This window comes from Priapulus caudatus, unplaced genomic scaffold (genome assembly GCF_000485595.1).
Source record: "Priapulus caudatus unplaced genomic scaffold, Priapulus_caudatus-5.0.1 Scaffold23, whole genome shotgun sequence".
NCBI classification, from domain to species: Eukaryota; Metazoa; Priapulida; class Priapulimorpha; order Priapulimorphida; family Priapulidae; genus Priapulus; species Priapulus caudatus.
In genome coordinates this window covers 701903-718086 of record NW_014577084.1, presented here as the reverse complement: position 1 = coordinate 718086, position 16184 = coordinate 701903, and the positions used below count along the sequence as shown (strand labels likewise).

The 16184-nt window shown below is 44.0% G+C and overlaps 1 protein-coding gene across 2 annotated transcripts in view; it reads right to left on the bottom strand.

Moving 5' to 3' along the window:
- The window catches only part of LOC106813364 (polypeptide N-acetylgalactosaminyltransferase 16-like), a 63788-nt gene that overhangs the window by 9899 nt on the left and 37705 nt on the right, over positions 1 to 16184 (bottom strand). For both annotated transcript variants that reach the window (XM_014817500.1, XM_014817507.1), the window contains exon 2: positions 14934 to 15115. In XM_014817500.1, coding sequence (XP_014672986.1) covers positions 14934 to 15115 — 182 coding nt within the window. The remainder of the gene's footprint in view (positions 1 to 14933; positions 15116 to 16184) is intronic.

The following is a 16184-nucleotide window of genomic DNA, read 5'->3' as shown; positions in this document are numbered from 1 at the left end:
TCTCTCTCCCTCTCCCTCTCTCTCTCTCTCCTCTCTCTCTCTCTCTCTCTCTCTCTCTCTCTCTCTCTCGCTCTCTCTCGCTCGCAATTTATGTCGCTCCCGTCTCCGCCGTGGACAGAACAGACCTCTCTGTAATTACGCTACCGTGTAGGTGGCGCTGTATACGACGATGGCTGTGCTCATAGACATTCATGACATTCATGAGAAATTCATGAATATTTTGATTTTGAGTACATTCCCCAAGGTGGCGATATATATTCATGATTTGAATACAGGGCGCGTTTTGGACGTGTGAAGAATGTGAATGAGTGATGCATGCACCTGCTCTAAACGGCAGGAAATGTGTTACAAGAGAAATCTAAAGAGAAGGGAAAAAGACGCGCGAATCGTAAAGTTCACGTTTGACGCGCGTTCTTACGAACACGAGTCCATGTCATCTGCATGCGATTGCCATTTGCATTCGCATTCGCACGTTTTCTAAATGTAAATTCGGCGAGGCTATTAAGTCTGCTAACGCGATGAATTGCGATGCCATATATATCGAGGCGGCATAACATTTAGGAGCTTCTCACGAAAATCTCGTTATATGCGTGAAACAACGCACGACTGACTGAAGCAAGTGATCGCGAGCCAACCCAACGTGACCTTAACAACAAACACTCGACTGTCGCAGTACAATAGCTCTCTAGCAATACGCATCGATAGAAAAGCTTTCCGATTATGTGCCTAAGTAGTCACAAGTGACCGTTGCTCTAGTCGTGGCGTGTCGACGTATTCTACAGCCGTAGAACCTGCATGGTTGCATTAGTTCATGGTCACAGTCATCAAGTGGCGTTCTTATCTCTAGGATTATTCGATGTTAGAGAACTTAAAAGGGGTCACATAGGAGCATTTATATTCCGCTGAGCCTCTACGAAATGGGATTTCAAAGCTGTGAGGCGCGTCACCAGAAACGCTAACAACGGCACCCAAGCCGTACACCGTGTTTAAATGTCCCTGCAGCCAATTACGGATGCGTAAGCGCACGCGTGTCAAGTAGATACACATCAATAACATAGCAGCTTCACCGCTGCGCAGCGCGTGATGTACACGGCGATGACTAGCCTACTGATGACGACATCGCCTCCTCAATAATGGCTGCTTGGCCGGTTCGTATGGCGATTGAGCGCGATTCAATATACGTGCATGCTTGCTTGCCCCGTGTCATCGCTGTCCATAAACGAACGGGCTTGACAAATTACGAATGACATCATCCGTAGTGTTGCGTTGTAACCGAGGCAGGCGTGCTGCATTAGGGCACGTTAATTAGCTACGCGGTATGACTACACACACGGGATACACACGTTACCTCGTTCAATGTAGTCGGATAGGGAAAAAAGTTAATTTATTAAGGGCTGTGGAACAGTAATTGTTGTATAATTCATAATCAGACGTTAGTCTAAGTCCATTCTAAAAGAGGTAGCTGTAATGTCCGCCGCTCCGGCTTAACCATCCTCGATCTCGCGCCGCTAATACACGGACAACGCTCGCATGCGACCCCTGGCATTGAGCCAGCATCTCCACGTTATGACCTCGTCTTTATTATTACACACCGGCACGCGCACGTTACACGCGCACACACACGCGCACGTTACACGCGCACACGCACGCGCGCATACACAACGTATATATATGTATATATATATTTATATATAACGAACTCTTAAAAGAGAATCGGGGTGACAAAAATCTTTCAGGTATGACGAATACTAGAAACAAGAATCCCTTTAGTGAGGCGTACGCCGAGTGTTTGATAGAGATAAGGCACGACAATAAACATCCCACGGGAAACAACCGCAGGACTTTGACATTTTGCAGCTGAGCTAACATACACATCAGAGTGGTTGGTTTCACTACAGCGCGGAAAATCCCACACACTAAACTAACATGAATTATTGATGTACATACCGCCCGGTGTTCTGTATCATCTTTCCCATTTACAAAAAGGACCCTGATCAATTATTAAAGCCGCCTCTTTCACTTCGCCCCCACATTTAGAGCGACACGTTACAAGCTATGTGTTGTCTAACAAAAATATCACTGGCTTGCTGTAGTAGTGACATCCGAGGTGATGGCAACGAAATGACTAAGTATTCTATTACACGAATGTTGCTCCCTATACTTACTGTGTTGATTATACGCATCACGTGTACAGGGTAAGTTGCTGTTGGGTAACGTACACCGTACACCGCGGGAAACTACCCATACCCACGCGACCACAGGCACTTGGAGCGTTTCAATAAAATATAATGCTAAATAAATACGAAATATATTTACTACCAAAGTCTTAATGTTTCTATACTCTCTTTCACGTATTATTGCCGACAATTTCCTGTGAATGCCGTCCAAATGCTCATCTGCAACAAACGCTGGCTGCCGCCATGGCTGCTGCTGCACACTGACACATAAATATATAGACAATGACACACTATAATTATATTTATGTGTCAGTGTGCAGCGGCAGCCATGGCGGCAGCCAGCGTTTGTTGCAGATGAGCATTTGGACGGCATTTACAGGAAATTGTCGGCAATAATGGTGAAAGAGAGTATAGAAACATTAAGAATTTGGTAGTAAATAGATTTCGTATTTATTTAGCATTATATTTTATTGAAACGCTCGAAGTGCCTGTGCACGCAACGCCGATACGGCATCGGTATAGCCCAGAGGTCTCCGAACAAATACGTTTCTCAGTGTCGCACACATTATGGGGGGGGGGGGATCCGGAGAGAGTTGTCACATTATTGCACAATATTAAGATACATTGAATAAAATTGTCAGTGGATACATCACTTGATTGAACAAATATGCACAGTATCGCCTAACTAGTACTACAGTATGTGCTGCTACAGTATTTTTCTAACGTATCGCCTTAATTTTGCACTCGGTTGTTGTGACACGGTCTATCTCGCCCGCGACACGTTAATTGGTGCATAAAACATAGTTCTTCTCGATGTATCACACTAACTGATTTACAATCCTAATTAAACTACATTAATTAACACCACTGAAATTAGCAGCTAGATGGACGCGGGTCAAACAACGGTAGGTACTAACAGTAAAATCTCGTCCCACATCAAATCGGCTCAGATTATATTCGCCGTAAATATATACGTCATGTCTCCTAAAACGTATATATATGATATGTTAGCCGTGACATGAAGACAAAACCGACCTCGCGTCTAACAGCGAACTGTAGCACGATCGAATCACACAGCACCTGATACTGTTTGCAGTAGCCGGAATTGCAGCGAAGTTCGTTATTTTTTTATATTTTGTATTTTTTTCTATCGAAGGTTTGATTTTGTATATTAGTTTTAGCAGTTTAAAATAACACACACCCCAGTTCAGTCTCTGACGTGCTATTCCACTACGGTTGTCTATCGCTACACAATATAAGGGATTATTTCATAAACTAAGCCTATAGATAGTAGCTTCTAGATCGTAAGTCATATAATATGAGTGAGTTAATGGTTGGATTATTTCTTAATTTTAATTCACAAAACATAATCGTGTATACTGGTATTGATTAATTTTATATATTCCACTTAGTTACATGAATCTCCGTCATTGCCAGGGCCGGACTGGGAAAATCATTCAGGCAGGGAAATATAGCCCCAGTCAGGCCACTTTTTAAGCGGGGGGTCTGGGGGTCCCGGGACTCCCCCACCAGGAAATTTTGTTACAAAGACTTCATTCCATGCATTTTTGTGAATTTTAGTGCATGTGAATCACAAACTAATGAGCCAACAACTGCATGTACGCAAACTACGTTTGGAGTATGGAACTACGAAACGCATGCACTATGGCGCGTCTGCTTATCAATGTTTTATCGTTCTCCGTTTAAGAATAATGCAATATTTACTAGTTAGATTGGCATATTTAATAGTTAAAGTGACAACACATTTATCCAATTCACAAAGGAACAAGTCATAACAATCTATCGGCACTTCAGCGAGTTCAAGAGAAGAAGGGTATGTCAGACGTTAATCTATTGAGATCCCCGACGTTATACAACAGCTAAATTCACGCACTCGACGCGCAATCAATAAATCATGCTAGATTTATAGGAATACATAGAAATAGCAGACGTAGGTACTTTCCATGCTCTCAATCAGCTGCCTCCAATGCTGTCACATAAATAATGAAAGTCGGCAAAATTCGTGCACAGATTTCAGCAAGTTCCCCAGCTTTACATGCATTATAAATGAGGGTGGCGCCACTCTAGTCACGTCTGCAGGAATTCTACAGATGCGCGCTTGTTATGTGAACGAGATGAGCATGCAGATGCAGTGATGACACGCATAGTAATCACGAATAGCTAGCTAATAGTCAAACTGATTTCTCGGGGAACCCGATTCATGTAATTATGTAAAGACAGGAGGACCATTGTAGTCCAGGTTAAATGCTATTCACGTCTTTATTTCTTTATTCTTACAACTAATAAACGCCCAGGGCCTATAACAAACATTGCATCACAACGTTAATAATTAATGTATTTATTTATAGCAGTTTTGCAGTTTTATAGTAATTGTATGTCTTCCTCAAGTTTTCTTCTACACTTCTTCAATTACCGTGAAATAAACACTTTTGCTAAACTGGTCTGTTTATACTAACTTACAATAAAATCTCATGCGTGGTTCGATGTGTTCTCTCATTTTCCCTCATACGACCACTCACTACTACCGAGCTCTCGCATGAACAAAACGCAATTATTGCAGCGCCATTGTTTTTCAATCCGTTTTTAATCACTCTCCTTTATTATGCCGCGTGTTATACTCATAAACATAATGAATTTCTATTATTGATAAAAACTACCATGTATATCTATCTATATGTGTGATATTTCGAAAAGACTGCTGGGTACTTTCCCGCCATGAATATTCCACGACTATTGACTAAACTAAATGTGCGTGTCACTAACCGTCTGAGACTGATAGCAGTCAGAGCTGAGAGCGGAACGTGTTTTCCTTAAAACCAGATTCAAGGATATATATAACGACGGTCTGAAGTCTGGGAATGCTTTTATGGACGGATGCATGGCGACCACGACCACTTGTAGAGCATTTAACCAGGCGAGTAATCGTCACAGCTGATACACGTCTGTGCACATGAATAATATGCAAAATCAAGAGCAATATAGCAAACCATTTTTAAGCGTCTTATGACAGTGGATAAATTCCACGATTGTTTTCCGCGAATCTTGTAAAATGTGAACTTTCATCAATTATCGTTGCACTTCTGCCTTACCGTTCATCAAATAAGGTCAAATTTTTAGCAATTGCGATGCGAGACATGCATACGTCCGAAAATAACGTGGTATTAAAGTAGCAAAATGCGAGTAGAGATTAGGACGATAACACGATCGCATTTGGTCGGCTCTAATATCGTCTAGCCGCCCTAACCGTGAATGAAGGTCTACGAAACAGCCTTTCTAATCATGATGTTAGTTCCACACTTATGTTAAAATCATCGCTATACAAGAAGCGTTAAACAGGCTCGCGTTTCTGCAACCAGTCGATCACATGCTCCATACCAGCTGTAATACTAGCAGTTTGAATACGTGCACGGATGTTTGGATGACGCATGCTCGGTGCGTGCTAGTTTACATGAAGGCATTTCGTTACATATACAAATTTTTCTTACAAACAGGTGTTGTATGAAAGTTTAAACGCCGCGTGAAAGTTCGAACGATTCGTCACGTCGAAGTTTAGTCACAATACCTCTGCCGAGTTTTCGCCCCTTTACCGGCGCTCTTTTACTCCATACGCTCTACATACCTTCTCTCCCGACTGAGATGGCTCTATTCCTATAGTTCTCGTAATTCACTATATATTGGTACGTAAGGTATACGCCTCATCGCCATGTGTCCTCGCGTGGAAATTTTAGACTTTAATAGTTAGCAAACTAGTTTTTTGTAGAAATATAATCTCGTGAGTAAAATGGCAAAGTTGGTGGCGTTTGTTTATTGCGAACGCATCAGTTTTACGACCACGGGAACAGCGTATGATGAAGCAAAATAGAATGAAAAATGGCGTGCCATGTTCTACACTGCTAGAGAAAAGCTACGACAAATGTTATGTTAAATGAGGAGCGGCTCATTCAAAACACCATTCGTCGCGCCAGTTATACTTGCTAGGAGGCAAGGCAGGCTCAGAATTTACTTTGCTAACCTATTGTGCCCGCCATTCATGTATAGACCAGCGTAAACGCGCAAGCGTATATTAATTAACTTCGGATTTTTATGTTTAATTGGAACGGCCCTTTAGCAGTTCAACCAGCTACGCTTCCTCGTAAATTTCCTCTTCTCATATTACACATACAACATAAAGGCAGCACAATAAAATATTACATCAGTTTTAATGCGTCCAACGTTCGATCGAGTTTTTACTATGTGATTAATTCCCCGCTGCGATAGACTTAATTACCCCACAAATGAGCTGTTTGGCCATTCGGTCATTCGGGGCAGCCGGTGATATGAACAAAGATCAAAGTTACGCAAAGCAGGCTTACGTCTACGTTTTAGTTTACGTTGTGCAGATATCTTAGATACAGCGAAAATCATTACCACAGAACGCAGATAACCTGCTTGATGTCGCGATACAGAAACCCTAACAAGCCGAACATATCGTCACGATAATATTCACATCGCGTTTATGCATTTATTTATTTGCTCTTCCACAACGGACACGCGCACGCGCAAACGCACGCCCGCACGCAAGCACACACACACACACACACACACACACACACAACACCACACACACACACACACACACACACACACACACACACACACACACACACACACACACACACACACACGAACCCACCTCCCAGCTTACAGGCCCGTAGCCAGCTTTATATTGGGGGGGGATCGTTTTAAATGTTGGCTATATGTGAGGGCGCGAAGCGACCGAGCGGGGGTAGGGTGCGGGAGGGGAGGACTGGATTATCCAATACCTAAGGAATTACTTACATTATCTTCCAACTGATTTCACCATAGCATGAGAAGTGGTATATCAACCAAAATTTTTTAATTTATTTTTTATTTTTTTGCTCGGGGGAGGGCTCGGGGGTGGTTCGTGCGATCCCCCCGAACCCCCCCCCCCTGGCTACGGGCCTGCAGCTTATATGCTATTCTACACTAATTTTCGTGAATTTGGGATCCGCCTGCGGTTGACGAGCTAATCCGTTTCATCCACGCCGCAGCTATCCCAGCTGAGCTGCGGCGAAGGGGCCGCGCGCCGTGCTAACAAGACTAGATTTTCAGGATATTCTAAACGCAAAACCGCCTGGCCAGCAGATGCGCTAACGGGCATGAGAGCCCCCGCCTCGGCACGCCGACGACAGTGCTAACACGAGGGACACGTGTTTTAACCGTCAAATTAAAGCCGCTTTAGCCGGTGCAACGTTCGCTCACATCGATGCGAAGCCGCTATATGACAATCTACTCCACGATGTTGACAGGTTATTTTTTCGTATGTTTCACGGGCAAACGACACCGATTAGCAGTCGCGACATCTATAAGATAAGAATTGTCAGAACTCAACGACCGAACTTTAGAAGTTAAGAAGGCTGCATAGTAGTTGGGGCACAAAGGCGAGATACTAGACGGAGGTCGGAGACAAGAAGGTAGAAATAATACCAATTTATGGATATGTTACACTGAAACCGGGTCTATCATTGTGTGTGTGCGTGCGCGCTCATGTGTGTATGTGTGTGTGTGTGTGTGCGTGCGTGCATGTGTGTGGTGCGTGCGTGCGTGCGTGCGTGCGCGCACGCGCGTGTGTGGGTGTGTGTTTGTTTGTTTATGTGTGTGTAGTCAGCGTCACACGAGTAAATAAATGCACAGTGAGTGTTTGACATACGAAGAAGCCCTTAAAACATCACACTGAGTTTGAAACGTCCGAGGATCCGGATGTCGTTTTATACACATACACACAATAGTATCTCTCCATGACATTGCACTCTCAATCGCCCTAATTGGCACAGCGCTCAAATTATGAGCGCGTATTTCGATTGTTGTGGATGAAATAATTTAAACATCCTCCAACTAATTACAGTGGGAACGACGTAATTAATATTCGGTAGGTAATCACACTACGGTGACGCATCGCACGCGTGCACACCTACCTGCTCACGAAAGCTAACCACAGCGACAATATGCGGTCTAACACCTAGACTGACTACAGTTGTCTACGAACAGCCGTCGGGTGGATTCTCGGCGGCTTACGGGGACCGTCTACGGCCAAACTGAAAGCTCTTGCTCTAATTAGGACGACAGACTCACTCACAATCATCGTACAGCACAAAAGCACCAAGATATAGCAACAACCCCGTCTATGTATTTATAATATAGATTAATCTCATAGGTTTTGTAAATTGCTACGCGATCGGCGCGCGTGCCTACAGCACGTGCACGCTCAGACAGCACGAGAAGGTCGTATATAATTATACTCGTTAATTTACTCGTGCTGCGTCGCCACCCCCTCCATTACGCGGTCAAATAATCCGCGTAGATTAATCTGGTCTAGCCAAATTAAATTAAATTAAACACCTAACGGGAGTTCGATTTACAGCCGTGCACAGCAGTAAGGGTGTATGTGCGGAGGGAACAGCTGTACGTAGTACGTACCACCCTCCCCGTATATATACTCCCCTTTCTTCGGCCGCGCACGATAGTCTGACGCCTGTGACGCACCGCGTACACGATTGAGACGTCCTGCATGCCTTGCCCGCTTAAAAGCAAACAGCTTCTCGCGCCGAGCAACAAGCAGGTAGTACTGTCAAAACACGTCAATCCGTGAAAGCAATGAGAAGCTTGTTGACAGATCAATGGGCGGAAAGTTGCGAATTAACCTCACAGCTGTCATGGTTTCAACACCTTCATCTTGGTGGTGACATAGAGTCGGTTCGCAGCATCCAGCGGTACCGACGCTTTTTTTTCCTAAAGGTCAATAAAAACCTATACCATTTACGTTTCACTGGTAATCTTATACAGACGCTATGGTTTATAGATTTTTTTCATTATAGCGTTAGAGGAATAAATTGCAGTGATATTTAGCCGAATCCGTTACAATTCTCACTGCAATAACTTTTGAGGATGGAGAATTTTCATACGCGGTTAGGTAATCTAGCAACCATCGTCTGCAGCAGGCGCACATCTGTGAAAACGCCCTTTTCCTAATTACTACTGATCTTTCAATGTCCAGCTGCTTAGAATATTTTTTTACCGTAAACATACTGCTAGGGATCACTTCCCACAAGTGAAGCAGGAGAAGCTAGTGTTACCGCAGGTTCTGGGCCGCGTAAAAAAAGGTTTACGCAGGCGCACAGCATAGTAACAAATTCCAGCACAGACATCCGCGTAACTACTAACACATGGGCCCATGTGTCACAAAAATGTGTCTATAGTGCGTCGCCCCGTTTCACGTTATACGACGTTACTACGTCCTTCTCGCGGTGCGCCACACAACTCTTTTTTCGAAGGGAGGCGTTGTAATGTAAATATTTCGTCGTTAACAAGGACACATTCCTTACACAGGCGTTTCGTCCATGCTGAAAACAAGACGTTAGCGTACTGCCAGGCGAGCAAGCGACGAATAGTGACGCCAGGATCCGCGCACTGGTTGTTATTGACAAGCCATTTTCCCATGTAGGCGCACCAGCCCCTTGTGGATTGTGTCATGGTGTCAATTACATGGTGCGTAATTACAAGAGCACATTAAGCGTGCTCTTGATATATGCTATAAAGAGTTATATACCCGTTATATTATTATTACGTGTATTCGGTTAACGTTATTATTAGTAAATACTATGTGTTATAAACAGTTTATACGCTCTTGTACGCTTGTTGCGCTTATCCTGTGACATGATTACGGGTTCGTTCGAAAAATTGTCAGCTATCTAACAACAACGTGTTTTTAAAGACCGACAAATATTTACCATGATTGGATGAGTCTATATGCCATTTGTAACTTATAACAAGTATAACATATGTAGCGATGTAAGAGCATCCCTCTAAGCCCAGCATGCTTGATTTTCAGGATTACACTGATTGCCCATCAAGCGCGAGGTATTACACACGACTCTCTAAAACTCGATATGATTTATTTTAATCGTTTAATTCCAGTACGCCCTTTGCGGGATTAAATCTATTTGCGAGCCGCTGCTCTCATAGCGCTCGATGAAAGACCCGGCGAGCGAAAGATAGGATATATACGGTCAGGAATAATTAAAAAGAATTTAGTTTTAGGCCTACTCATTCTTTATCTTTCGATTAACAGTGCCGTGACCAACAATGTGTTTAAACTACAAATCTTTAATTATGGCTACATCAGACGATCGCATGTTCAACACGCAATGCTCGGTGATAACACAAACGTTATTACTGTACTACTAATTGTGTTTATTACATATTAGTACATATTCTATTCTGCAAATGATTACATTCGTCTAGTGGCATATGCTCCCACCTCTGTGTGCGAGTGTCCGCGACAGCTATATGTACGCCTAACGTATTCTATATGAATATTAATAGGGGGTTTCTAGCGGAAATGTAGCTGTTCTCGTTAGTGAGGCACGGACACTGATAATTCACCATGTAATGCACTATGATTCATAGTTAGCTTATAAAATGTTCATCTGTACGTAATCTTTGGCTCCATTTGAAAAATTATCCTTACGGGATGATCTTCCTATATCGCAGCAACTCCAGCACGTTTTACCTAATAAAATATGAGAATCGTCCTATGCTATTATCAAGTACTAACGGCGTCCGTTTCCATATAATACCTTCGCGCAAATATGTTATGTAAAACCGGGGCAGACGACTACAGCTATAAGGCGCAAGCAAAGGAACCCTTCTTCATGAAAATAATAATGAAGGGGATACGCTATCGGCTGTACCGCATTCGTCTAGATTACTCCTTTTGTGTTTGATTACAAACTCTAGTGACAATCCTCTTGCATCGCGTGGATGAGGCACTGCAGTCTAAGACGCCTATATGACGGTGAGTCTATAAGATTAATGCACGCCTAAGACTGATAAGTGAAGTCAGCATATGTTATGCCATAGCAGCCACAGAAATCTTGGAACTCGATGAACTCGTGAATACGAAATGTTTACCGTTAGTTCCACGTGTATACATTGGGGTCTACTTCAGGTCTATCAGGAATTGCCACCCAGTCAACCACTAGCGGACACTTTTCCCTTGGCCATAATAATGTGATATCGCTTGCATGAGCCTCCTTTGTTTCGCACTTAACCAGCTTGTGTAGTTAAAATAACAGAAACGAACACACCCTTGCGCACGTAAAAAGTCACATAAAATTTCAGAATGTCAAAACGACCGATTGCCTATAGCCGCTTGTAATGACTTCGTTTGAAGAGTAACGGAAACGTTAGCGCAATAAAGGCTATATCGAGGGTCACGATTGCGTGCCTGGTGGAGAATACAGATGGAGGTCATATGGGAGGCGAAGCAACGATTAAGACGATGAGATCCGGGAGTGGGGCACCTCCCTATTAAGAAAGTATTCGGTGAGGCTCCCCTCCACTGTTTAGTTAATGGGTTAAACTACAGATATTTATATTTCATGCGCAGAATGGTTGAGTTGGAACCATTTTATTGGCTTCACAAGTCACAACACACTCAACTACTATAGCTACGATCCAGATACTTCTGCATATCCTTAAAAAATTCACGATATTTTTCCTTCCCAGTCACACGATTGCGGTCTCCGGAGACATATGACCGCATTAACAAATTGGCTTATCAGATAGATGATTTACAGGAGGAGCTAGATGATATTGTCGTTTAATACATAGTAGCCGATTAGAAAACCTCTCCGTGTTTGTTGAAAATGATGCGAATTTATTAATTCACAGTCGTGGTATTAAGCACGGTATGCATGGTGAGAAGCAGAAAATTGGAATCGGATAACTCACATCTGAGTTTCACGTTAACATATCGATATGCTACATTAAAAAACGCAGCAGACCACACGTCACTCTTGTAGATTCACAAACAGCGGGGGCAAGACTAGCTGTAAATGTATTTTTACTCTACAAAAATAAATGAGCTCCTAATGAGGTCACGCCCGTCTGATATTGTGACGCTAGCAAATGTCAAGAAACCGGAATCTCTCGCAGAACCTTGCTTCCATTCGTTCAATACACGTATACTGTGTGCTATGCGGATGCATATCGCGGATGGTGTGCGCGAATTCGAACATACACTGTATATCAAGAGCTCATCATAGATAGATCTCTATTATGAGCTCTTGCTGTATATGTATGATTTTTACTACTACCCACAGCCGCACCTCCACACACACTAGTTCGTAATTTAGACACTAACCCACCTAGTTAATAGCGGACACAAATACATTATTTCATCGTGTTTGCGATTCAAGCATGCGCCACTCGACTACATCTGATCAAGAGCGTATAAAGAACCATTCTTTATACGCTCTTGATCTGATCAGGAGCGTATTGATACACTCCTGATCTGATGGATGGCAAAGCTTCTCTCACACGTAGTGTATTTTAGTATTTGGTCACAGACGCTACCGGTATTACACGTGCGTATCACAACAACTGCTGACAGATGTTCGCTAGACAAGTGTAAACAGTGTTTTTCTCGTCTGCCGTGCATTAGGTACCTCGCTTAGCCACGCCATATTGTGTAATACGTTCTGATATTGGACTAAATTTACCATTTTTCATGAATGTTCGGTGCATCTGTCATTGTACGAACACCGCACAGGTGTAGTTACCGCTGCAGACGATTCATTGACGACTGTACAGGGGGATGCAGCGCGTGCTTTGTATCACGCTCCATCGCGATGACAAGCTCTGTGTGAGTTAACGATTAGGTTTCTCTTCCGATCCTTGCATTTGCGTTTATCGGCTGGAAGTTGTTAATTACCACTATATAGTTCTCGTTCAATACGTCGCAGAGGTTTATTGCGTTGCTTCGCTCCACCTCTATGCCTTGGAGAGCATCGGCTTACTGGTATCGCACGCCCAGACGCTTTAGGCATCGCTCCCCGTACCCGCTGTGGATCGTGCTCAAGCGAAACGCCGCCGACCATCCGTTGCGCAGGGTCCTACTCGCAAATATCCCGTCATCGAGCAAAGCCCGATTGCTTTAGATTCAATATGAGCGGAAATTATGGTGAGGTACCCGCGGGGGAATGATATGGAATATCACCTGAGGCGGCGCTGAGGAGGGTATCTTGGCAACGCCATCGCAAACCGGCCGTCTGCGCGAGCGATGATTAAATTTGAGATAAACCAATATGCGAGCAGCTGATGCCGCGCGCGCACGATGGCTTCTCGTCCTACATTCTCTCTCCGCGCAGACTCTCTAACGTCGACCTTCCATATTGTGATGCCGTGTCGTAATTCCCTTTAAATGAGGTATCGGCCCCGATATCGCGCGTTCGTTTTCACAGTCCCCTTTCCCTCTTTGCGCTATATCGTAGCTACAGTTGTTTTCATTTCTGGTTGTCTCCACCTCACCCATATATTGTCTCTTCATTGCTTGCTATCTATTCAGTAGTTACGCATCGCTTCATAATAGCTCAACAGTAAATAAGGCAAGCGGGCAATTCATTTGTATCGTGTGCCACCCCTTTTGTCGAACCGCTGACAAATTCCGCTAAGCTAATATCGCTAACTGCACCGATAGAATAGCACTACCATCTGTTTCACTTTGGATTTTCCCTCTAATTCATTTTAGACAGCTTCGCCAGACACTTCGCTGCGAATGAACCCCATAAAGTGTGCCTGTCGTATTGCTAATTTAAACCTCTTTATTTTAAACACGTGGTTTCAATGTAGCACTCATGTTTTTTTTCGGCATTGAGAAGCCTCGCTTGTGCGATTTTTGGCGGTGTCTGAGCCGTACGCCGTAAAATCGTGCAGCGCAGCGTGGCGGTCAAAGTTCACGGACGCGAAAATCCCTAGCTTCGCCGTTGTAGATGACTACGCCAAGCAACGGAATGGAACAGCATCCATCACGTATGGATTTATATATATATTATCAGGAGTTAATAAAGAACAGAAGTTTGTCTTTATTAACTCCTGATATTATATATATATATATATATATATAATATCAGGAGTTAATAAAGACAAACTTCCTTATATATATATCAAGAGCTAATAAATACCGTATAATATATATATAATATATACCGTAGTCTACACCACCATGGGGAATATCATCCTAAATAAAAGAATAACGGGGTTTTGTTCAAGATCTAAACACTTTCCATATGTTGTACACATGATTAATCGTCGAGGGAGTGGTGAGGATATCTACAATCGACACGAGTGATGCCTACATCTATACTACACGAAATTCCCTACCCCGAAATAGACCTATACTGGGTAGTGAGACTGGCAGTAAAAAAGCTTTTAACTGAGCAAAAACGCATACACGACTCGACACCAGACTTTGGATTCGCTGGTAAGGGGAGGAGGAAAAAAGAGAGAGAAAGGGAGTGTTGGATGAGAGAACGATGAGAAGGCTGAGGAAGAAGAGGAAAGGGAGGAGGAGGAAGAGCAGGAGGTGGAGCAGGAGAAGGAGAAAAATGGGAGGAGAAGTAGGAGAAGGAAAAGGAGAAGACTGAGACTCGGAGGGGAGATGGTCGAGGCATTACGCCGGCTGGTGAGGTAGGAGTATGGTAGGCGGAGAGGGTAGAGAAGGAAGAAGAAGCACCACGTCATTTATTGAAAGGCGGAGAAGGCGAAAGAGGCGATAGAAGTAGAAGAGAAGGCGGTCGTGATGAGGAGGAGGAGGAGGCTGTGCCGTGTGAGAGTGAGAGACTGAGGCACTACACCGGCGCGTGGCAGCGCGGATGTGTGCAAGTGTATACTCACAGCTGGTGCCTAGTGTCTGGAATCGACCTGTCGCTCCGTATCTTGTCACTAGCTGTCCGATTGAAGGCATGTCGGGATTGGGCATTGTCCCCCGGCGCGAGACCCTTGGCTGAACCCTTATCCGTCACATAGGATCTTTCATCTAGATCTAGGTGGATGCGACCCTGCCGCATGCGGTACCTCTGTGTGGGTCATAGAAAGCGACAGAGACATGAGAAACAATACGCAGATAACAACGCGGAATGGACACTATAGTAACGTCACACGATTTCCGATACAAATATTTGTATATAGATATATACAAGATTCTACGACTGTGTTTTTCTGGCTGGCGTACGGACGGGTGCCGTGCAACAGAACTGGGCGAATCCCCACATTTGCTAGTGTCACCGTGAATTCGCGGACCAATTATCTAGAGATAACGCGTAAAATGTAGGCATCGAGATAACAGCCCTTCCTGCTATTCCTACACGAACCGGCTGGAGACACGCTCGCCACGTGTTTGCTTTAGATTTGCGAGAGGCTCCTCAGTTCCGTATTGGTTACAGCACGCGAAAGTGCTTCTGTAACGGGAGCCCAATATTTGAGCGAGCCGCTTCACTCGCTGCGGCAATACAAACACGCAAAGCCGCAAAAAGGCCCAAACACGGTGCCGGCCCACGATAGGTGTTCACCGTATATGCCATTCACGCGACGAAGGCCACTGGGAATCCCTCGGTACTAAGACAAGACGAGACAAATCATTTATACGTATAATTTGAAGACGATGCTAAAATGAGGCGAGCATTTGTTTAGGAAATAATTGTATACTATGGCGGTGACACCGCTATTTATAAAAAACGTGGAGTAAAGAAACGCGGTTCAATCTTATCTAAAGCAAAGCCTGAACTTAAGAGATCATTATCAGGTTAGAAAAAGATTATCAATGGTAAGGGAGAGAATGAGAGTGGGAGGAGAGAGAGATGGGGGGAGAGAACAAACGATAATTAAAGAGAATGAGTGAGAGAGAGAGTTAAGAGAAAAATAAATAGTAAGAACGAGAAAAGGTGTGGGACATATGAGAGATGAGAGGGTAGGAGAGGCAGAGCATTCGGGAGGGCGAGTGCAGAAGTGAGAGAGAGAGAGAGAGAGAGAGAGAGAGAGAGAGAGAGAGAGAGAGAGAGAGAGAGAGAGAGAGAGAGAGAGAGAGAGAGAGAGAGAGAGAGAGAGAGAGAGAGAGAGAGAGAGAGAGAGAGAGAGAGAGAGAGAGAG